Genomic DNA, 23,504 nt, shown 5'->3' with positions numbered 1-23,504 from the left:
ATTACCAGGATCCGGATATGTTAATGGTTAGCAAGCACTATCGGTAAACAAACTTGAGCACGTTTCTATCATTAACCAATCACACATACACATTTCCAATTTCCTAATGGCCAGTGATCTGATCATCATCTTCTTGGTATCTGGATTGGGGATTTTCTTGTATGAACGCACAGGTGAGTGCGTATATTTTGAATCAATCAATAATCACTACGACTTTATTTCCAGTTTCCACCAACAAATATTACAATATACTGTATGAATGATTCAAATATAACAAATTTTTGTTTGTAATACGGATCCTGCTAACCGTTAGCTACTGTGTGTGAAAATAGCATTAAGGAATCAAATATGTTATAATTATATACAGCTTTATGAATATTTTACTACCAATTCCTTAAAATGATTACCAGCTAGTGTAAAGGCTGTTTTCCACTAGGTAAATTTATTCGCGCAAATCTAAAGCATCAGTTCGCTTCCTGATCTCTGTTTCACATTTTTTCGCTTCACATAAAAAGCAGAAAGAAGTTCATTTGCTGAAGGAAAAACTCAGAGAAATGTGTATGCGCATGCTCATTAGGCAACGCTTTCGATTTGCGCAAATAAATTCGGCTAGTGGAAAACAGCCTTTAGGGTCTCATCAAAATAATATTATTGGAGACAAAATATTCCATAAAATCTCAATCAAAGCTACTAATTTAAATTGCACTTTACATTACATAGTAAGTAATTTACAAAGTTCATTTTTATTTTTCAGTTTTCAACACAGATAGTGAAGTTTTAATATAATAAAATTTAATTTCTTTTATTTATTTTTATCTTGTATATTCACAATTATATGATTTTTTTTTGTCTTAGCCAAGTCAAACCCTGTACAAATTTGTACTGTATATTGTCCAATATCCTCTATCTCACTACAACTGAAGGCGTATCTAGGATGTAAAAGGGATTGGTGCTAAACTATGATATTTTGTTGGGGGAGGGGAGAATTTAGAGTTTGATGGCTTATTTTAAATACATGTAGAATTAAATGTCTCCGTAAAGTTGTGGAAAATCTTTTTAAACTTGGAATATTGGTGGATCACAGATCAGAATTGTTGATAAATTGCCCAAAGTAATCCCTAGCAGTGGCGGATGCATGGGGGAGCTGAGCAGGCCCCGGGTTCTACCCCGGGTTCTCTCCCCCCCCCCCCACCCCCAACCTAAATTTTTCCAAATTATATAATAAAGTATGGGGGAAAAATATAATTATAATCAAACTTGCGTCAGAGAGTGCCATTTCCATTTTTACCTCGGCCCCAACCATGGTGGGGCTGAGGTGTGTGGAAACTATCTGAAAATCTCTCCCAGGGACCGCTCTATTTCAAAATTTTTGGATCCGCCACTGCCTAGTGAAAAGCAAACAAAAGGACACTTGTGTCAAAGCAAAGCTCTAACCCCTATTAAATATGCTAGTGATTGATTATAATTTTCCTTGAAGTGAAGTTTTCATTTATTGTTCTGAAATACTGCTGAACTAATCAGGGACTTAGTTGTCTAATGAGTTGCAGAATGTTTTCAACAAATTTTCCTGTGAATGTGTTATAAAATTTATAAATAATAAGTAGATTTATTTGGTCTAAAAAGTTCACCAACAGCTATGCATGAATATAGAGTGCATGCAGTACAGTTCAATAAGATGTTAGATTCGTAACATGGTTCCTTGGTATTAAGTTTCTATTATCATTTGTACTATCAGTGCTATTACTCGATTACCACTGGTGCCATTGCTAATACTTCTGTAGTATTATCACTACCGCTACTCTTGTTGTTCATTGGATATAAGCCCATTCGGTTCTAGGCCAGGGGTGGGCATAAAAATGGGTTAGAGAGACATCCAAACTTTGATTTTTCCAGTGTGCTTCCAAAACCTTCATTGACTGCTATTATACCACTTATGCTCAGTTCTAATATTACTTTTTACAGATGATCGGTGTTGGACTGTAAAAAAACAAGGGGTTTTCTAGCCAGAGATAGTTGTCGGGCCTCACTTTGTCCACATGTGTTCTAGACTAAATTTTCTGCAAGGCCTAGGGCTAAACCAGTCTAGTCTAAAAAATACTGGCGGCTCACTTATTTTAGGCCTCAACTCACCCCTAAAGTCGGCCAAACTCTGTGTTCAATGCAGGTGGGCTTAATACAACTACTGTACTACTGTCACTGTCACCATATGTGATACCACCGCCGTGGATTCTACTGCTCATGTAGATAATTTATACACTTTTAAGATGTACTGTCTGTGGCGAAATCTAGATTTGAATGGCTCATTTTTTACTATGAAAGTCCTTAAAGATGTATTGTCCCCTGAAAATTAAAAAAAAATCCTAAAAATAATTTTTAAATGAACTTGCTCATTTTGCAGTACAGTAGCATACAAATTAACTTCAGTATAGGATTATTGAATTTTAAAAAGTACCCTGTATTTTCAATTTTCGCTGTTAAGTTATGGGTAAAACTTTTTTTTTAAATACACTAATTTCTTTGCTCAAGTTTATTTATCATGGGCCAATACATCTTTAAATTGATTAAGGATCTATGCAAAGACTTATATAGTGTTGTATCTTGAATGTCCTAATTTAACAGTATTATTAATGTGTCTGTTAATTGCCAAGAAAAATATTTTCTCTTCTATTATAAGCTTGAACGCAATTCAGATATTGTAATGAGTTAAGCCCTGTCCAGACTCAGTGGCGGCACCAGCGTCTGAAATCTGGGTTGGGAGGGGGGGAAGGGGAAGATAAGGGGAAATTTAACACATTGCTGGTGATAAGCGACTGTCCTGCGTCAACTTCACTAAAGTGATTGATATGATTGGGGGGGGGGGAGAATGACCCTTTGCCCTAGCACTGCCACTTCCCAGACTCAAATTTTATTTGACAAAAACATGTGACATACCTAAATATGGTCATAATGTCGTCACATGACTATATGTGGGCATACAACAGTCTGGACGGGGCTTTATTCTTCAAAAGATTTGAGCTCAAATCAGACTGTATATCTATAGGCCTACTACCAACTTCCATTAAATGCAAACAGTTGTCTTGGTGATTTGTGTATCTACAATAAACCTTTTAAAATATGTTTCACTCTTCGTCTCTGATTGCATGTACTGTACAGTTGAACACTGAAGCAAGAGAATCATTGAAAATAAAGTTGACCAAATGGATCTGATTGTTCTATGTAATAGAAGTTGTCTAAAATGTTATTCATTTAAATGGTGAATGGAACTGAAAGTGAAGTTTTTGTTGAAAGGTAGCAGTATATGGATGCATATGGGCATCATCATTCCCATATGTAATACATATACAGAAAATGTGATAAAATCATTTGCTCAAATATAAGTAGTTTATTAATACACTTTATTAAAGTCAGTATAAAACAGGGTGCTGCCAGCTTTTCATATATCAGGCAGAATTTAATCATGCGTAGAAGAAATATATTGAATTTATGAACCAAACTCATGAAACGACCCCGTTTTAAAAAGTTTACCAATTTTATATAGTTCATCTAGGAATCATCCTATACCCGTGGCTGTGGATGGAGTGATGCACCTGCAACATCATCACAAATCTAGTTGAAAATCTAGAACTGAATTGAAATCAACTCCGTAATCAATAATTACTCCTCTAAAAACCAAATATTATTGAGGTACCCGCTGGCCGTTTTTTCTTCAAAAATATTAAGGAAAGTATTTTAAATTATTATTTTTAGGTCTATTTATGAATTGGCCCCTAACAGCCCTGGGCCTTGTGCACAGACTGCACTACCCGTAGCTATGCCACTGTATGTATTACTGAGTATGCTATATGTTTTCAAATTATATAAAATTGGTAAACTTCTCCATTAACACTCAATATAAAGTTCTTGATACAAATTAACACTCAATATCAAGTTCTTGATGCCAAATATTGAATTTATAAAACTCTAGGTACTGTACTTGCATATAATTAATAAATACTGTCATTCTTTATCATTTATACTCCAGTTTCAATAAATATATAATTCAGCAATAGATGGTTTAAATATATATTACAATTTTGAGTTATTTTCAGTATAATAAAATAATGGTAGAATTGTATAGTGCATTATAATAAGCCCTCTATATGCTTCACATTATCATTACCTTGGCACTGGATTAAATGCCTATGGAACACAAACTCAGCTCCCCGGTGGCGTATTCCATAATGTTGCACATTTTGGCATTTAACCCTACCAGGGTGGAGAGAAGCCATGCAGAAGTGCTTTGCTCAAGGACGCAAATGAAATACACAGCGAGGGGTTGAAACCCTGACCTTGAGAAACCAAACCGCTACGGCTGCGCCAAACCACTTCTAAAGTGTATAAAAGGCATTATATACATCAGTCGTATTATTTATACTCATATTAGGCTCTAGGATTTTTTATTTTATATTAGTGATAATGTAAGATAGGTAGACAACACAATATTACAGACTACAAACTTAAATTTGGCAATTAAGTAAAAAAAAAAAGTTTCTTGTGAAAGATTTTGAAAGATATAAGGCGGAACTTTAAAAAAAATTTTTTTTTAAACCATATTTATAGAGGGCGACTCTTCCAGGGTATCCAACAAGGTCGGCTGATATTTAGGGGCCCTCTTAAATAAATGAAATAAAGTGATGCTTTTATCAGCGAAGTCTCTTTATGAGGCTTAGGGAGTGGAGTTGTTTTTGTCGTGAGAAAAAGTCCTGACATGACAGGAATTGAACCCAGGACCTTGGGATCAGAGGCAAGCACCTTAACCACTGAGCTATTCAACTCCACACCGGCACCTTTTTGGAGGTGAGCATTTTTTATATTAAGTCGTGCAGCTGATTACACCAAATCTATCTAAACGTGCCAAATTAGAGAGATACGAAAATTGTTAGTAATATGCTCTTCCAGCCTGTGAAAAAGATTATGTTGAAATAGACGAATTTGAATGCACATTGATGAGCGATTGGTTACACATAGTGTGCAACTTAGGTAATTTTACTAAGAATATGCAGTTCACATTTTGTTGGTCAAGTATTGACCAGGTACTTGGTTAGATTGACCAGGTGCATGGTTAGATTGTCAGGTACATGATTAGATTGACCAGGTACATGGTTGACCAAACAATGTCCAACAGAGGTTCTGTCTGTAAAGTACTGTTGGTCTTAATTCTTTTCAACATATTTCTACTTTGTAGGTTTGTTATAAATGATAAAGTCCCATATATTGTGCCATGTGTTAGAATCATGGTATAGGTAAGTCATTGAGTTCTGTAATGATGGTTGCAAGACTTCTTGATGATACTCAAACAGCCATAAAACTATCCCCCACACTAGCATACCAAACATGGGAAACGGGTCTCGACGAGGTGGGTTTATCGCCCCTTTCTTCACCATCAGACGACAAAGGCCAAAGGTTATTCTTGAGAGAAGGTACATATTTATCTGTAATGAGAATCCATGAACACATTTTTAGATTCAATTAGTTATTGATATTAATTTATCAGTACAGTATTTTATTATTTTAAAAATATATTGTTTATACTGTAAGGGCACTAAAAATGAATACTACGAAATATTTTATATCTATGTATTTAGGTCTATAACTGACATAAAATACAGCTAGATGCTGAAAACAATTGCATCACAAAATCACAGTCTTAAATGATTATAAACATACATGAATGTTGTCAAAACATTGAATTAAAGGCGTATAATAGCAAGTCACATTGTAAACTATCTTATTGTAAAGCTGATAAAAACAGGCCCACCCAACATTGTCCACCCAACTTTAACAATGGTACATTCCATTTTGGGTGGTTTTTGTCAGATTTCCTTATTCAAACATCAGGTCATCTAGTAGATAAAACAAGGATGTATATACCTCCTTGATAAAAACCAAACTTTAAAATGAATTTCTTTTGACACCCACAAAGACAGTTAATGGGTGATTACTGTGATATTTACTGTACCTAGGCTTTTAGTGACAGATCCTGGATTTGAAAGAGGGGCCCACTTTTACAGATGTCAGGTCTAGGACGTCCAAGCGGCTGAGGTAAGACAATTTATGATTATGGCACTTCCTTCCAGATGATCGGAAATGGTATCCTCAGACTTCAATTTGAATATAATTTTCTTATTTTCCTAATTTCTTTTTTAAATCTGAAAAATATATTGGAAGGAAGGCAACCCTCTAAACCAACAAGTCACATAATCACAATATTGCCTTACCTGACTGTTGATGTTATTATTTTCACCGAAGACCAAATATCCTCCAATACAGGCTGCGATAAACGAATGACTCTCACGTGGCTTACTCTCAAGTTTACGAAACAAGCCAGTCAACACTTTGTATATAAATACAAAATACGAAAGGTTTCTTGAATGAGTGTAAGTTGCTCTCAAGATGCTTATTAATTTGTCTTTCAATCTGCATATCAGAACGATACAGGAACACAATCAAGTAATGATCAAATCAATATTGAATTGAACTTGGAATATCAGTGTATCAAATGTTTTGTTTTTTTTAGATCAAATATTAAATAAGTCTACTATATTTACTGTTGCATTGAATAAGTGTATTACTTGAAGTCTTATTATCCTTGTCAGAGGAAAAACTGTCAACAGACAGCTGCAGTTAAGTTTGCTTTTTGTTCAACCTGCTACCAACCAGGGTATTGTCTTGTCCTTTCTGTATTGTTATCCTTTGTATTTTAAAGTTTTAGGAAATAAATGAAATGAAATGTACAGTTGTATTGAATAAGTCTATTTACTTGCATTGATTAAGTCATTTATTTACTATTGCATTGTAACAAATATGTACTTACGGCCCCCTCTTGAACAGGAATGTCATAACCAAAGCGTGTGGAAATCGGATCTTGGCACCATACCTGAAAGTTTAAATATCGTCGCATTCATTTGTCTGAGATTTGATATAAAATTTTAATTTGTTCAAGTGTTCTTTTGACCAATTAGTAACAAATCAACACATGTGTGTACAAGCTGAGAAAACTATATATCTATATGACTGTCTCAGGCACAAGTCAATTCATTTTTTTTTTTTTTTTTTGAGAGGTTACCCCTTTCTGATACGAGGCAGCATCATTTTCTTTTTTTTATGTTCAGTTACCCCAAACAAGGACCACTCAAGGTAAGGGGTTTAGATAGTTTAAAGGAAAATAGTTGTAAACCTGAGGCACTAGGCCAAAGCAGAAGCTGCTGTTACATCGTATTTGCCCGTGTTCTGCATATGCGCACTAGTGGAAGCAACGCTGCCTCGACATCGGTTGTTGGATCCCCCTCCTGAACTGAAGAACCAAACCAAATTGTATAGCTTGTATTGTGATGCATACGCACATCATTTGCAATACTAGGCCTACCCTAGGCTAGACCTAGTCAAGAAGTATATTGTAAGTAAATCATAGATAACTAACACTTATAGTTTGTAGATCGTTGACGCATATACTCAGTGGGGTCCTCTGTCAGTATATCATAGGCTTAGCCAGTGAGCCGTCCGGCCATCTTTTGGACGGCCTACGAACAATTATTTAGGATGACCACTTTTACTGTGACGGCTTGGCCTCAGTTCGGCCTAGCCTAATTGGGCCTGGTCTACCTTTAATAGCAAATTCTTTATATTCTTCAAATCTATCAAATGTTACATTTAACTAAAGCTAAATCATATTTAAGTTTGATAAAAACAACATTTATTGATTGAATGTACGTTGTTTTCTTCTTTCTTTTTTTTTCAAGAAATTGAACCTACAAATTTAAGCAATAGAGCGAAACAACGAAGGCTCAATCATATGCACAAACATATATTCTGATTTATTCCCTTATATTTATATCATATTAAAAAACTACTGTACTTTACAAAGATATCTGATATATTCTAGACTAAATAACCTTATTAGGTACGTTGTTTTCGTACCAATATTCGGTGGGGACTCCCAAAGATGGGCGTGGCCCGCCCATCGGCTCAGTGCCACGCCCACTCACTTGCTTCAATTTTGGGCGGACTTTTTCGTTTTTCTGGCTAAACCCCTGGTATATATTCAGATTCAAACCTATCTGATCGGCGCTATCTATTATAGGCAGGGCGAGTATACAGTGGGGTCTCAAGCATGATTTGGCCCAGCCTAGCTGGGCCTATATGCATGGTCTACCTAGGTAGGGCCTAGCTAGGCTTAGGCTAGGCCGAGCCTAGGCCCTAGTAGTAGTAGCTAGGCTAAGCTAGGCCTATATACTACTACTACAGGGCCTAGGCTAGGCCTACCACAAGTTCTAACTACTACTACTAGGCTTAGACTGGAGAGGAGCCAAGCGCCAGGCCTAGTAAAATGATATCACTTACACAACCCCATTTCGGAATCCTTTAATCACGCTTAGAACTTGAGTATACTGGCCCGAAGCCAGTATATCATTTAAGGCAGCTATGGGCGCAGCCATTTTGGATACTATTATATGCGTCATAGATGGCGCACTTTAGATTCGTAATACTGTTACTGTATTTTTACTATACTATAATAATATAATAATACTATAATATAATACTGTAATCTTCATTGTCATCGTCATCATTATTATCTTCACCACCACCATCATCAGCATTACCAATAATACACACTGATGATGGTTGGTTTCCGAAACATGTTCCAACATTTGCAGAGTGCAGAATCCTGATGAGAGCTGTTTCACTGTTTTGGACTGCAGGTAAAAAATATTTTCGTACCACGAAAACCTCTCTTTAAACAAACAGATGTCACACTTGAATATCACGCTCTCTAAATTTTGCGAATACGCTTATAGCGAGATTATGTTCCTCAGCTGTTAGGATATGTAACAATGTATGCATAATAGAATTTACATACATGGGTGCAAGTTGTTATAAGTATTATATTCTTATTTTAATTAAATTAGTAAATCCAGTGGATTGATGTTGAACTTAAACTATTGTATTTTACTGTATTGTTATTACTATTTTATTATATTCAGAAGACAAATTCATAAAAAGTTAAGACAAACAGCCCAAAATATTTAATATATATTTTTTATTCTTCTATATAAAAGTGCTTCTAATTGAATGGTGTGAAAAATTCAAAACTAAATACAGTATTTACATAGAAAACTTAAAAAGAGTTATACACACAAACATCACTTAATATCAAATACAAAATGAACATTAAAAGCACTGTCAAAATTCTATAGTTGGAATAAAGAAAAGTTGCAATAATTTAAGAGGTTACCAGCTTTGGGTCCGAATAGTGTAATGACATCTTTTCTGATAGAAATAATTTGTAAGACAAGGTTGTCCTGCACATTCAGATTTGGCATAAAATTGAATAATTTCATAACTTACATGTCAACCCTAACAAAAATGTCCTATAGGATCCAATAGGGGGCCTATAGGCTCCTATAGGATCCTATAGGCGGCCTATAGGATCGTATAGGCGGCCTATAGGAACCTATAGGCGGCCTATAGGAACCTATAGGCGGCCTATAGGAACCTATAGGCGGCCTATAGGCGTTTTTCTCCAAGGTTAAATATTTTAGAACAATAAAACTAATAACCAGAGAGCCAAAATAAAATGTGTGAGAGCAGAATTTTACTCAACTTCTGCAGTCTACATATTGCATTATAATAATACAGATCTCTAAACAAAAACTGTTCATTTATCTTCAAAAATGTACAAAAAGTATTATATATCTTAATAATGACAATACAATTTCTAAAATTCAGTACAAGTTGTTTTAAAGTACTGCCGAAAACATTTTTTTTTTTTTGTACATTTTGTAATTTAACAATATTAAAAAATTGCCATACGTCATGTATACAGTACATTAGAAATACACAATACTGTCAGTATTGTAGTTTATATATAATAAAAAGAGAACAAAATGATATTAAATATATATATCTAAAAATATAAGAATGTATTAGACAATTTCAGGAAAGAAATATTGACATAATTCTAATATTATTTTTTCATAGTAGTAATATACACACTTCATAGTATTTATAGTTGATTATGTGCCTAGATATTCTCAAAAGAAATTACAGTAGTAGTAAATATCATGATTAAAATTCAAAGACATTGTAATAATCTTGTGCAATATAGGTTATCAAAAATACAAATTCTGTTCAGATCATAGTTGTTCTAAAAAAAATGACATCTACAGAATTGTGCAAAATGTGTCATTATTTGTCTCAGTACTTTGCATATTACGTGGTGCACGATGTCGCGGTCTCGGCTTTCTCGAGGACAGGGTTTTACTCTGCCTACTAGTGTGAAACATTTGGTCACGTGATGTGTCATTGACCATGCTCGTAGAAGGAGTGAAAAAGGTTGTTTCCTCAAATGTTTTCTTCGGTGTTTTGTAAATTGAATCTGCCTCCGTGAATTTGGTCTCGTTCATTTTCTGAGGAAGAGCAAGATGCGAGAATTTATTTATAATGCTTTTATCATTTACCAATTGATGACATTCAAAACATTAAAGTCATTTAGTTTTAAATGAATCATTCTGGTACATTTGCACTTAAACATTTAGTAAGAGTGGAAGACATGTGGTACAGCAGTGGAATTCTTTCTAGATTGAGGCCTAACTTTATATGTAACAGCTTTGGCCCAAGACGGATATACAATTTTGATACTCGTGTTTAAAACTTACTTATCCCCTAATATTTTTGTTGTGTCATGCAGCCAACAAGATGCAGTCTAGTCCGCAATAAAAGGGGCTGTGAGATGGACCAGTACACCGGGGTATACCGCAACTCGCACATGAGTTAGTTGCATACAATGGCCCAAGACGAATTGTTAATCACCAGAACCATAGGTAAGCATGCTACTCAATCATGCGGTGACATTATAGCTATAGGGCTTTCAATCATAGGGTTGTGACTTTGAGGTCGAAGTTTATCACACTGCTTGTGTCCTTGGTCAAGAAAACTTTATCTACGTTCACTTCTCTTTACCCAGGAGTAAAATCAGGCGAGCCAGAATGAAATTAATGGTGCTCTATTACACACATGACTAGAAATATACCCAAAGGGAGTGGAGAAGGCTGTTTCACATTCTGTATGATTGTTTCTGTATCCAACAAACAGGAAAAATGTACATTGAGCAGTTCTGGATATGGACATAATCCTTTAAACTAAAAATAAATAAAATACATTTCATCATCTTCAATAAAAATTAAACACTCCTTACCGACTGTTTTTGTTCACATTGGTTCTTAGCCAATCTGCATCTCTTGGAAGGCGTTTCCCGAGTTGAATTGAACTTTAAACTTTGTAGGTATTTCCTCATTGGATACAAACTATCTTGAAATGTTGGAGGATCACTCTGAAGAAAATGGCATAATTTATATGAATAATACTTGACATATACATTTATAATATATATATATATATATATATATATATAAATGTGTAGATGCTGAAGCTTAAACAAACAGAAGATTTATAAATTTTCGAGTTAAGCTTTATGAACTGATGCTAATAAAAGACATGGGCTAAGAATGATACCAATAGTAATGTTATGGTTCAATATGGAAGATATTAAGAGAAGGCAGGTACAATCTCCTTGTGTGGTTGAAACTCGGCACAGATGGTAATCAATAGACACCGTATCACTGTATATCATTCAACATTTTATTCACTCATAATCAACTAAACAACAAAACCCTGAAGTTAGAATTGGCTTACAAAACTTCAGTTACTAACCTAACGCCAAGCTAACAGCACATTAATCAAACATTATGGACTTCAGAACTACATATTGCCAATTAAGCAAAATAACATGTGCAGTGGTCGCGAACATCTGTGTATTTGCTTGGATATGCAAACACAGAACACCTGTATCTGCATATATGCAAATACAAATGGAAGGAAGCTACCAAGAAGATATGCAGTGCCCTCAACATCACACATCCAAAACATATCATCACAGTAAAATATGAGAAGAATTTAAGTGATCATTTATGGGAAAAAAATTTAAAAATTATATTAAAACATTGTGAGTACAGTATAATGAAGGAGAAGGTCAAAGTGACTTTCATTGAGTGGCAGTGTTATATACGAATACTAATGACATTGAAAATAATTATCTTTATTAAAATAATAATTAAAAAAATATAAAATAAAACTTACTTCTCCATCAGGTCTCTTGCGTTTTCCATGGATACGAAGACTTGTTCGTACGCGGCTTCTTTTGATCATTGGAGAAAGAGCAGCAGTGCTTGCAGTCTTCATCAACGAAGCTGAATTCCTTTTGAGCAAAGAGATGGTGCCTTTAATCGCCTCAATCCAAGACAAAGCAATATTTTGATCCTCGTGAAACAACAGCAAACAGTCATTCCCGAAAGAAAGCTGGGAAATAGTGAAGGGGATGAATGAATTAAAATATAGTTTGTAATAAAATGTGGAAATCTGCTTCAATTGCTCATTTAAATAGATTGGAGTGAAGTTGATTAGCTTGGTGGTAAAGGTGCTTGCCTTCTAATCCCAGGGTCATGGGTTCAATTCCTGTCAGTGTTGCAGGACTTTTTCTCACAACCAAAATGAATCCACTCCCTAAATCTCATATTGAGATTTAGTTTGTGTAAAGCATTGTGTGTGTATGTTTGTCTTGTGAAAGGGATTGTCTCCTACAAGTAGACAGTGATGAATTTACTACTGACAATCCTTGTTGCATGTGTTGTGTGGCTAAATAAATAAAATAAAATATAAAATATGTTATCAACTAACTATGGATGTTTATATTTACTACAGGATTGGCATTTTTGATCTGACACTTATTTTTTGAATGAAAATATACAGAAAAGCCATTATAAATACAAATTAATGGATTTGTATATAAATACAGATGAAAGCTACCTTGAAGAGGGCGCCTGCACCAGGCACCTTGTGGTCCCCGAGAACGCATTCCACGGAGCAATCCAATAGATTAATGATGCAACGACAAGTAAAAGAAGTTGCTGAATCTGTGTTCTCGAGGAAGGTTGGCTTAGCGTACACCATAATGTCCGAAAACAGAAAGAACATTCTGTCATGAGATTTATTTCCTTTCTTGGACACCTGAGAAAATTGTAAAAAATTGTTTTAAAATGTTATAAAACAACAATAATTATAAAACTTAGAATGCATCCCTGGGAAGTATTTGTGGTCATGCTTGCAATATAATGCAGCCTAATACATTCAATGACACATCATCCTGCCATGTATCCATTTATACTGCTGGGTGCTGACAAATATAGGTAAACTGTCTTGTCCAAGAACACAAACAGCAACACCAGCCACTCCTACCAAGTATATCTTGTTTAAAATTCATTTTTAACAATTTAGTTTTTACCTTCTTGAGGGCACCCTCCTTGATGAAGCGTCTCCCAGGAGACAAAATTCTGGGGGCACCATCGCCAACCATACAATTTTGAATGCTAAGCATCTTCTGAAAGTTATCATGCTCCTTGAGCTGCTTGTTGATGCTGTGTGCAACGTCGCTCACTCGCTTAGCTGCTTCTAAAATGTCAAAACATTTAACAGTTAAGATATCACAAATTATTTCTAGGTTACACAGGGTCAGTGAGATGAGTTGTCGAGTACTTAAAACGGGCATTGCAACCTGTAACCAAACATCAGCATTGGTTAGAATGGCATGTTTACTCAAGGTTCTGGTGACCCAGAGTGCACTTTTACTGTCATTAGAATATAACCCATGATATAGTACATCCTATGAGAAGAGCATGGGTTACCTAGACTTCACAAAATGTCTACGGGCTGCACCTAAAGCCCAACAACATTCGTACAGCGCAAGCAGACGCGATTTATCGTCAGGGACAGTATTTAAGACATTGTGAGCATATTAAACATGTTTAATACCCTATGACGCGATTGTCCCCAATGCAGAACTATTTCATCAGTGTTTAACTCACACAGACCAAATGCTACAACAAATTATGTCAGGCTGCATCGTACGACACTGTCTGAGCTTAACATGATTGCTCCACTTCTGGAGTAGCAAAGAGGTTAATTTGCTAAGCACATATAGAATAGGGTAATATACACATTTTTACTTTTACCAATATCTGCAAGAGAATTTATAGTTTGTGGTATCATCTGCTGCTGAACACACCTTTTAACTGTGCATAGTCTTCATGACTTTGGCTGGTCTTCTCCAAGAGTTCTTCAAGAAGAAGTTTATATCTGAAGCATTAATACAGATAATAAAAGTCACTGGTGATATGAATTCACTTCTTAAGCAATCATACATCCATGTATGAATGTAAAGCTCTGTACAGATTTACAAAAAACTGTTGTATGCAAATATATAGTCATGATGTGCCTATATATGGTCATGATGTGCCTATATATGGTCATGATGTGATAATGACCATATTAGGCATGCCACATGTTTTTGTCAAATAAAATCTGGACAGGGATTTCTATTTATAGGTTTATGCTGTGTATTAATTGTCTCAATAATCTGATTATGAAAACTATGTATGATAAATTGCTTTTAAATTCTAAATTGTACGTCAGTTGGTCTGACATTTTAAATTAGTATATTTCTATTTTGAATACTGTAATTTTATTGTTTGTGTATAAGCATTTTATTTGCAAAATAAAGTTTATATATATTTACCTTGATAAGATGTCATTAAACATACTGCTTGTATCAATTACAATTACTGTAATATTTATACTTAATTCCTGTGTTATTGTTTCTGTTGTTACTAGTACTCTAGTTTATTTTATTTTCATAATATTTAAAGTGCAAAGACACTTTTGCTATTATAATAAGTACAGTATATTATAATAATGACAATAATACAAAACAACAACCCACAATGCATCTGTTTTTAAGAACAGATGCGTTGTGGGTTTTTTTGTCTCGTACCGTGGGATTCTTTGGATCGGTGTGATCAGTAATGCATGAAGTTTCAAACTATGGCATGTTGTCTTAGATTCCTGAAGAAGTTTGAATTCAGCAAACTCTTTGCTCCTACGGGTCCATTCCTGAATAATAAACATTTACAGAAAGTTTCTTTATAGATCTTCGGCAAAATATGGAAAACAATAATATTACAGAATAATATAAATCTCACAAGTGTCCTCCTTGCTCACTTTTCAAACCAACATGTTAAAATTTGTAGCATTTTAGCAAAATATTACATAACAGACAAATATGTAAAAAGATTTGAAAAAACAAAATGTTTGTACCTCAAGTGTTGTTGATGCTTTGTCAAAACTGTTGGCATATGTTGAATACAGCCGAAGGGACGGTGCAAGGAGAAGGAACGCTTTGCCAACACTATATGTCTCCAGATGAATAAGAAGCTCCTGGTTCACTGCCTTGATGGCAGTGATGTTACTGAAGATGGTACTGATAGCATCTTCTGGAAGTATTCCATTCTTCCGCACAGGATTATAAAAACACTAGAAAAAGAAAAATGGGAGTAAATTACAAGTGGAAGATGATAAACATTTTAGAATCGCATTTGGAGTGGAGTTGAATAGCTTGGTGGTTAAGGTGCTTACCTTCCAATCACAGGGTCATGGGTTCAATTCCTGTCAGTGTTGCAGGATTTTTTCTCACGACCAAAACAACTCCACTCCCTAAGCCTCATAATGAGACTTAGTTTGTGTAAAGCATAATTTTTTTTATGTTTGTTTTGTTAAAGGGATTGCCAACTACAAGTCAGACAATGATATAATTGACTATTGACAATTCTTGGTGCATGTGTGTACCTAAGAAATTGAATAAAATAAAATAAATGAAAGTTTTGTAAAATCATTACAAAATATATACAAAATGATACAAACATAAAAAATTACAAAAAAACACCTTAACAGATAAAAAAGGCAATGAAGCACTTTGTACAGTACACTTTGCACAATACAACAGTCAGTACCTGTATAATTGCGCATAATTGTTGTTGATACTTTTTTTCCGAATCAAAGATTTCATTCACCACTTTCTCTCGTTTGATATTTCTCTTGCGAATGGAACCCTGCTGATCCTGCAGCATGGCATCGATACGTGTCTGTATCCCACTTGATCCTGGAGTACAAATCTTTTTCCGACTGGATCGCAACCCTTTAGGAAAATAAATGTTAACTGTGAGGTCTCCTCACAAAATGAGTCACATTGTTGGAATATTTTTTGGGTGGAAAAGTGTCCACTTAAAGGGGTGTCCCAAAGGAAAGGTTCTACTGTAATAGCGTATTTGAATAGATCAATTATAAGCTTTAATTTGGTCTGTGAATGGGTTTCCGAGGCAAAAGTACATACACTGTACTGTATAGAAATACTAGTACCATAGTTCCCTATTATTGAATACAGTCCCAGGAGTAGGAGAGAAGAGGAAGGGGGAGGTATATAATACACCAATATGAAAAGCATGTTGAATTTCAGCTTCATGTTTGAAAAAACATGCATTACCACACAATGTTGGATGTGATGGTATATTATAACAACATTACATGCTCAATGATTGGATTCCTTGTGTTATTAGCAATCGCTTTTGATGTACAATTCTTCAACACTAATGGTTATTAGGTGTCAGCATGCTTCAGAAAAACCTGAAGGAGCCTGTTGATCAGTATACTATATAACTAGTAGTAGCAATATTTTTCATAACACAGACAATGAAATTGAGAGCCAATTTTAGACTATGGTATCTAATCAAACTGTAAATCATAGAAAGATGTGTTGCAGGAGTGGGGCTCCCTCTGAACATATACCAACCCAGTTTTACATTTAACATTTTATTAATTTTACAAGATGAAATATATACATTGTTTATCATAAAACAAATGCTTGGAATTCTTATACATTAGTATAAATTTACCCCTAGATCCCTAGTGACAATAATGTAATGTTAAAACTTGCAGACAAAGCTTTAACCACTTGATATAAAAATCACATTATTAAATTTCAACATATTTCAGTATTTAAACCTACAATGTTAAGTTATATCTTAAAATATAGTGCTTAGAAAACATCTTAAAATTTATAGTTGTGTGTTGCATAATGTTAGTTATACCAGCTTCTAATGTCCATACCAATATAATTGAAACAAATTAATGTTGTTAAATGTCACACCTTCCATATCATCTACTAATACATTTCTATTCTATAAAAATGCATGTATGTGCAGTAATATCAATATCTTGTGTAATATTTATATGTAACTAAAAGAAAGTATAATTTTTGTAATAGTTGTTTTATACTTGTACATATATTTACTATTAATAATTACATAGATATGTACAGTATACTATATATACTTGTAACACTTATACATATATGAACAATACATACATCAGTATAATACACAATGTATAGTATAATTATACTGCATACATATGATTGTAGTCACCCACAGTACACATCCCAGCAAACATTTAGAGCTATGGTACTCAATAAACATATACCTACAAAATTTACATAAGTACATATACACATAGTTATACATGGATTAAATGTACATGAATACAACCATACCCATACACTCTGACACATCCCAAAACACAATTACCAAGTAACAACATATACTCCATTAATATATTGCTGTTGTAAATTTTTGATTATTGTTCATAATTATTTTATTTTGGTTATTTTATGGTATTAATACATTTGTAAATATTAATTTTGTATGTTTGATATTTATATGTTTATTTGATTCTGTGGGTCTTTATTGTTATACTTATTATTGCATGCCAATTTAATTTCAGTTCAATTTTAATTTAATTTTTATAATTGATATTTACTTTAGCATGTAGTAGGTGGCAGTACTATTTTTCTATAGCAAAGTAGAATAGAAGATTTGCATTAATATGGAAAATATATACACATTTACTAGTTTCTTTATGTTTTATGTTTGTTTTTTAGTAAATAACTATTTTATGAATAATCCAGGCAATAGTTACCTGCGCTTATATTTCTTGCTGTTGAAAAAATTTTAGACTATGGTATCTAATCAAACTGTAAATCATAGAAAGATGTGTTTATATTATTTTAAAAGACTAAAAATAAAGTGTTGCTGATTGTAAGAACTAGCCTTTTTCTGATTTCATAATGTTCTTGACATACCTTTTCTTGATCTTGTGCTGTCTGGGGTTGTTGGTGTTTTCTTTGCAGATCTTGGTGTTCTTCCAGTTGACCTTGGTGACCTTAATGACCTTCTCTGAAAGGCTGCCTTTGGTGTTTGCTGTGACATTTTCACTGTACAACAGAATTAATCATTGAAATAATCTAGTAGACAATTTATAGTACAAAGACAATCAAGGTTGGGCTCATTTTCAGGAAAATCGGGCCTGATAGTCTAAAAAATGGCCCTGATCGTCTTTAAGCAAAATCATTTCATGATTGATTTATTGAAAAAAACACATCATCCATAAAAATTGCTCCGTATACCAAAATTATTAAAATAAATATATGATCATCTAATTACGTACAATTCTTAAGTTAAAGGCTATATAGTCAAAACGGCAATAAACCAAAACGGCAATAAACTAAAACAGCAACACTTTTTTACTAGAACGGCAATAAGTCCAAAGAGCAATAAGTCAAAACGGCAATAAACCAAAATAATAATAAAAATATTAAAAATACTATAATAATAGTATAAAAGCAGTAAACATTCAAATACAATAAAACTATAAAATACAGACAAAATTAGGCTAAAACAATTTATGTCATAAAGGTAAAAAATGTGAAAAAAACAACAATAATAATAACAATAATAATAATAAAAAATAATAATAATAATAATAATAATATAACAACATACAATTAAAAAATAAAAGGATTGGAGGAAACACAATATAAAAGCAGTAAACATTCAACTAAATAAAACTTTAAAATACAGACAAAATGAGGCATCTAAACGATTCGTGTGTAAAAAATTTTTTAAAACGTGATTACAATAAACATTAAAAGTGGGAAAAAGAGCCAATGGCAATACTTCATTTACCTACAGACGATTGGGCCAATTTCACAATTCGGAAAATTATAAACTGTGGCCGCGCCCGACGGCGCTTCAATGATTTTGCTTCTTTGCCATGTAGGCTATGCCTAAGCCTATGGCCGTTTTGGTCTGTTGCCGTTTCGATACTTAACATTGCTTTAGTTATTGTCGTTTTGGTCATTGCCATTTTGGTTGATTGCCGTTTTGACCTGCTACCAGTTAAAGCTGTAGTGTAGGCCTAGGCCTATGTTAAAATAATAAAATTAGACCACAATTCGCCTTTTTCACCCTGCGGTAGACATCTTCGATCGATGACAAACAGTGCTGAGCAGTGAAGCGTAACCAATAGCAATAACATAACGTTTCGACCATATTTTAGGAGCTCATGTTATTTTAAAAATCATGAATCATTAACAGAGGGTCAATCAACATAATTTTTTCTTTAAAATGTTCGCAAAAGATATATCGTACTAAAAAAAAATTGAAAATTTGTTTAGTTTGTCAAAACCTAACTGGAAAATGGCAGACTAATTTTGTGTAGTGTTAACACACACATTGCCATTATTTCACTGTTCGACTGAATATCATTTAACGTGCTGGCCATATTTTTGGAGGTCATCTACCTACCTACCTGGATCTACCTGGATTTTGAGACTTAAAGCTTAGAGCTTTTGTGCCTCTCTTGACTTGCTAAACATCTGCTAGGGTACGTACTGGCTGTATCTCAATGGATGGTCAGACCAGTGCTTTTTTAATTGAGACTTGAATTGGTTTAAAAGTTTGATGATTTATTACATAACTGGGCAGCGAGTTCCAACAATTTATACTTCTGATGGAGAAAACATTCGGTCTTGCTTTTGATTTACATGTGGTTTATGTATTTTATTTATTTATTTATTATATATTGATGTCCTCTTGTAGACAGTACTACACTCATATTGAAGAATTTATTTACATCAATATTATCGATACCTCGCATTATTTTGAAGATTTGGATCATGTCGGCGCATTGTCTTCTATACCGTAATGTTGGTAGTTTTAGATACTTCAATCTTTCCGGATATTCAAGGTTGCGTATAGTTGGTATAATTTTAGTAGCCTTCTGTTGGATCTTTTCTAACATATCTTCATCTTTTTTAAATATGGGACTCCAAACTGAACAACAATATTCAAGAGATGGGCTGACTATAGTTAAAGTAGGCTGAACTCATCCAAAGATGTATATGAACTTTTAATTATTCCCAGTTTTATATTTGCTTTTTTGGCAACATTTACTACGCGATTGGTGAATGTCAGTGAAGCATCAAAAAGTACTCCCAAGTCTCTTTCTTTTTTAACAAGGTTAATATCAATTTTGTCAGTAGGATCTCCCATGGTGTTGATTTCGACGACCATAAAGTATGATTTTTACATTTTTCTTTATTGAAGGGTAGTTGCCATGTTTTTGCCCACTTCCATGCCCTGACCAGATCTTCTTGCAATATTCTGGCTGCTCTTTGATCGTTGACAATGGCAACCGCGTAGATTTTCGTGTCGTCTGCAAAAAGCTTAACTTTACAACAATTTAAATTATCTGGCAAATCATTAATGTATATGACAAACAGGATTGATCCCAGGACACGTTACTTTAAGAATTATAACTCCTTAACGAAGGGTCGTATTGACATAATTTTTTCTTCAAAATGTTTGCAAAGGATACATCTAAGTAAATAACTTATAGTAGTTCTTTGTGTGTTAAATATCATTTTCTAAGTTTTTATTGTTTTATGTAGGGCTCTGCAACTAAAAGCTTGCTTATTCGCAGAGTTCCTTTTTCAGGAATTGATCATTTCCTTGTAATTATACAATTTATTATTATGAATTATCATCACGTACTGTACAAATTGTTATATTTTATGACAAAAGTGAAATAAATAGAAACACACTATACAATATCGGTCTTCTTTTTTCCAGTTAAGTTTTGACAGACTAATATTTCTGTTGGTTTCGATTCGCTGCTCAGCATTGTTTAGGCTAGTGAGAGGGCCTAGAGGCCCTAGCCTAGGCCTAGCTAGGTAGCAAGCTAGCCTACCTAACCTCGCCTATACTATAGGCTAGGGCCCAACCCAAAGGCCTAAGCAAAGACTCAATCTTTTTTTGTCCTTTGGCTTTGTAAGTTGATAATGTAATATCTAGGGTAAAATTCATGTGAAGACTTAGGCCAAGGTTTACTTGTTCTCATAAAGAAGTATCAGTTGGACCAACTTACAGCAAGTAACTCTTTCTCTGTCGTATAAACGCTAGTACTGTACTACTTCTAGGCTTAGTTAGGCTGCATCTCAGCTCAGCAAATCTCAGTGTATTTCAAATTTGCCACCATTTTCATTTGTTAGATTTCGATTGTAGCGGGCGCTCTAATGATAACATGCGCATGCGCAGAAAATGAGGAAGTGCGGAAGCGGAAATCGATATCACCTAAGATACTAGAAATACAAGTCTAGAAGCGGAAATCGATATCACCTAAGATACTAGAAATACAAGATAGATAGTCTAGAACTCAGTTCTCGCATTGTAAAAATGAGGCGGAAGTCGTGCCCAACGTAGGCGGCGCCCTTCTTTTTAACCATGCAAGTTTCCTATACTTCGTGTCCAACGTACAGGGCGCCCTTCTGTTGCTAAGTATATCCAGACGCAAAAGGCGCCCTTCCTTTTCCACTAATGAAGGAAAACTTTTTCACTAAGAGTGCGTCCGGCCATGCGATTCTGCGCTGTATTGTTGTTTTATTCTTTGCTGATTCATGATTATGCTTTAATTGTTTTGTGTATTATTTGGATAATAGCAACGATTTCTACAGCCACCAAGGAGGTTATGTATTCACAGATGTCACTGAATGGGTGTCTATTCCAGTTTGTTTTTATATCTAGTATCTTTGTTGAGAATTGATAATAAAATATGCGACGACTTGGTAACGAAAGTTTGGCACAAGTTTTTTTAGATCCAGCTGTAGGGGGCGTCCCATTTTCCGTATTACCACCATGCATTTCGGTGGAACACTTTTTTTGTGTGGAGAACTCTATCTTGTATTTCTAGTATCTTTGATATCACCAAAAAAAAAAAAGAAAAAGAAAGATCATATTCTTGTTCTTTAATACAACCCCAAGAGTTTACCAAAGGCCTTCTATACTATAGACTATATTTATAAGCAAGTATATTATTTTATTCTAGCCCTTGCCTTGTAGTTCTAGCCTAGTAGGCCTAGGGAGGGTGCGTATTAATTAGTATAGTAGGCCTAGGCTAGTTACACTAGAAAAAATAGTTTAGTGTATTCTAGGGCTAGGCCTAGTAGTAGTAGTAGTACTAGGAATACAGATCATTTCGGTCGCGCCTTCATTTCGGTCGCTCCGCCGTATTGGTATGCTTTTCGGTCGCGATAAACAGCCTCAGTATGGAACGCACATGTACGCACTAGTGCTTTATGTTTGCAAAGTAATTTTTAAATTGTTCTTTATTTTTAAAGTTCTTGGTGCGTATGTTTCAGACTGGGTACAGTATTAATTTTATTTATTTTGTCTTTTTACGATGCTTGACAATCAGAAGCTTATGAATATAAAGGGGGCCTAAAATGGGCCATTAAAATGTATCGGTGTTTAATTATATATTGAAAATTTTATGTGGAAAATAAATACGAAAAAACTATATATTTCCTTCATATATTTACTTTCATTCATCATATTTCATTCAGTATGTTTATTTATAAAATTATAAACATGATCACAACATTCAAGATAAATGGAAACGTATCAGACAAGAAAACAAATGTATGAAAAACTAATGTTGACTATATTTATTTCATTAATCTCCATTCAATTTATGCATTAATAAAATATATATCGCAACAAATGTTAAAGAGAAGCTTGTCTCAAACCAAGTCGAATTTGTAATATTTTCGTTGTTTCTGTAAAAAAAGAAAAATAACACCAAGTGATGCATGTAATATTAATAATGATAAACTATAATATTATAGTACAGAAATACAAATAATTGTTAGTCAACTAATGTTTTATGTAAGTTATGTGTTTAAAAAATAATATAGGCCCTCCTGCTTAGCTGTGTCGCAGGTTCGAGTCCCGCCAGAGGCATTTTATTACACAATTTCTTTATTCATTTATTTATAGGACTACATTCGTTGAGAGCTATGCTACACTATGTATTTATTAAGTCCTTTATTCGAACACTGTATTTACCTTTCTTTGATGATTTATATATGATTTAACAGTGTTAACGGCTACCTTGATTCATGTTATATGCACCTATTTGTTTCTAGCCGTACCTATTGTGTAATAGAGTGTATCTGGTGGTATTTGAATCTGTTCAACCCATGAAGCCTCCGTGGTCTAGTGGTTATGACACTCGCCTTGACAGCGAGAGGTCGCAGGTTCGAGTCCCGCCAGAGGCATTTTATTACACAATTTCTTTATTCATTTATTTATAGGACTACATTCGTTGAGAGCTATGCTACACGATGTATT

The 23,504-nt window shown here is 34.1% G+C and overlaps 2 protein-coding genes and 1 long non-coding RNA gene across 3 annotated transcripts; 1 reads left to right on the top strand and 2 right to left on the bottom strand.

Moving 5' to 3' along the window:
- Positions 1-3,378: 3,378 nt before the first annotated feature.
- On the bottom strand, positions 3,379-8,524 carry LOC117113554 (peroxisomal membrane protein 4-like). Its single transcript, XM_033256919.1, has 4 exons — positions 8,380-8,524; positions 6,854-6,916; positions 6,258-6,456; positions 3,379-5,471 (listed from the first exon to the last, which is right to left on the bottom strand). The coding sequence occupies exons 1-4, from the start codon at positions 8,496-8,498 to the stop codon at positions 5,214-5,216; spliced, it is 639 nt and encodes a 212-aa protein (XP_033112810.1). The 5' UTR covers positions 8,499-8,524; the 3' UTR covers positions 3,379-5,213.
- Positions 8,525-8,586: 62 nt separating this feature from the next.
- Positions 8,587-12,319, top strand: LOC117113557. Its single transcript, XR_004446228.1, has 3 exons — positions 8,587-8,738; positions 10,727-10,859; positions 12,186-12,319. It is a non-coding gene; the product is annotated as an uncharacterized LOC117113557 (long non-coding RNA).
- Positions 9,060-21,308, bottom strand: LOC117113552 (rho guanine nucleotide exchange factor 39-like). Its single transcript, XM_033256917.1, has 11 exons — positions 21,244-21,308; positions 18,119-18,250; positions 15,936-16,120; positions 15,244-15,459; positions 14,921-15,039; positions 14,156-14,226; positions 13,376-13,542; positions 12,901-13,101; positions 12,175-12,393; positions 11,234-11,368; positions 9,060-10,445 (listed from the first exon to the last, which is right to left on the bottom strand). The coding sequence occupies exons 2-11, from the start codon at positions 18,243-18,245 to the stop codon at positions 10,200-10,202; spliced, it is 1,686 nt and encodes a 561-aa protein (XP_033112808.1). The 5' UTR covers positions 18,246-18,250; positions 21,244-21,308; the 3' UTR covers positions 9,060-10,199.
- Between the last annotated feature and the right edge of the window lie 2,196 nt (positions 21,309-23,504).

Source organism: Anneissia japonica, unplaced genomic scaffold, assembly GCF_011630105.1.
Source record: "Anneissia japonica isolate Jap-2015-1 unplaced genomic scaffold, ASM1163010v1 scaffold287748_len1686314_cov196, whole genome shotgun sequence".
NCBI lineage: Eukaryota > Metazoa > Echinodermata > Crinoidea > Comatulida > Comatulidae > Anneissia > Anneissia japonica.
This window is presented reverse-complemented; position numbering and strand designations above follow the sequence as displayed.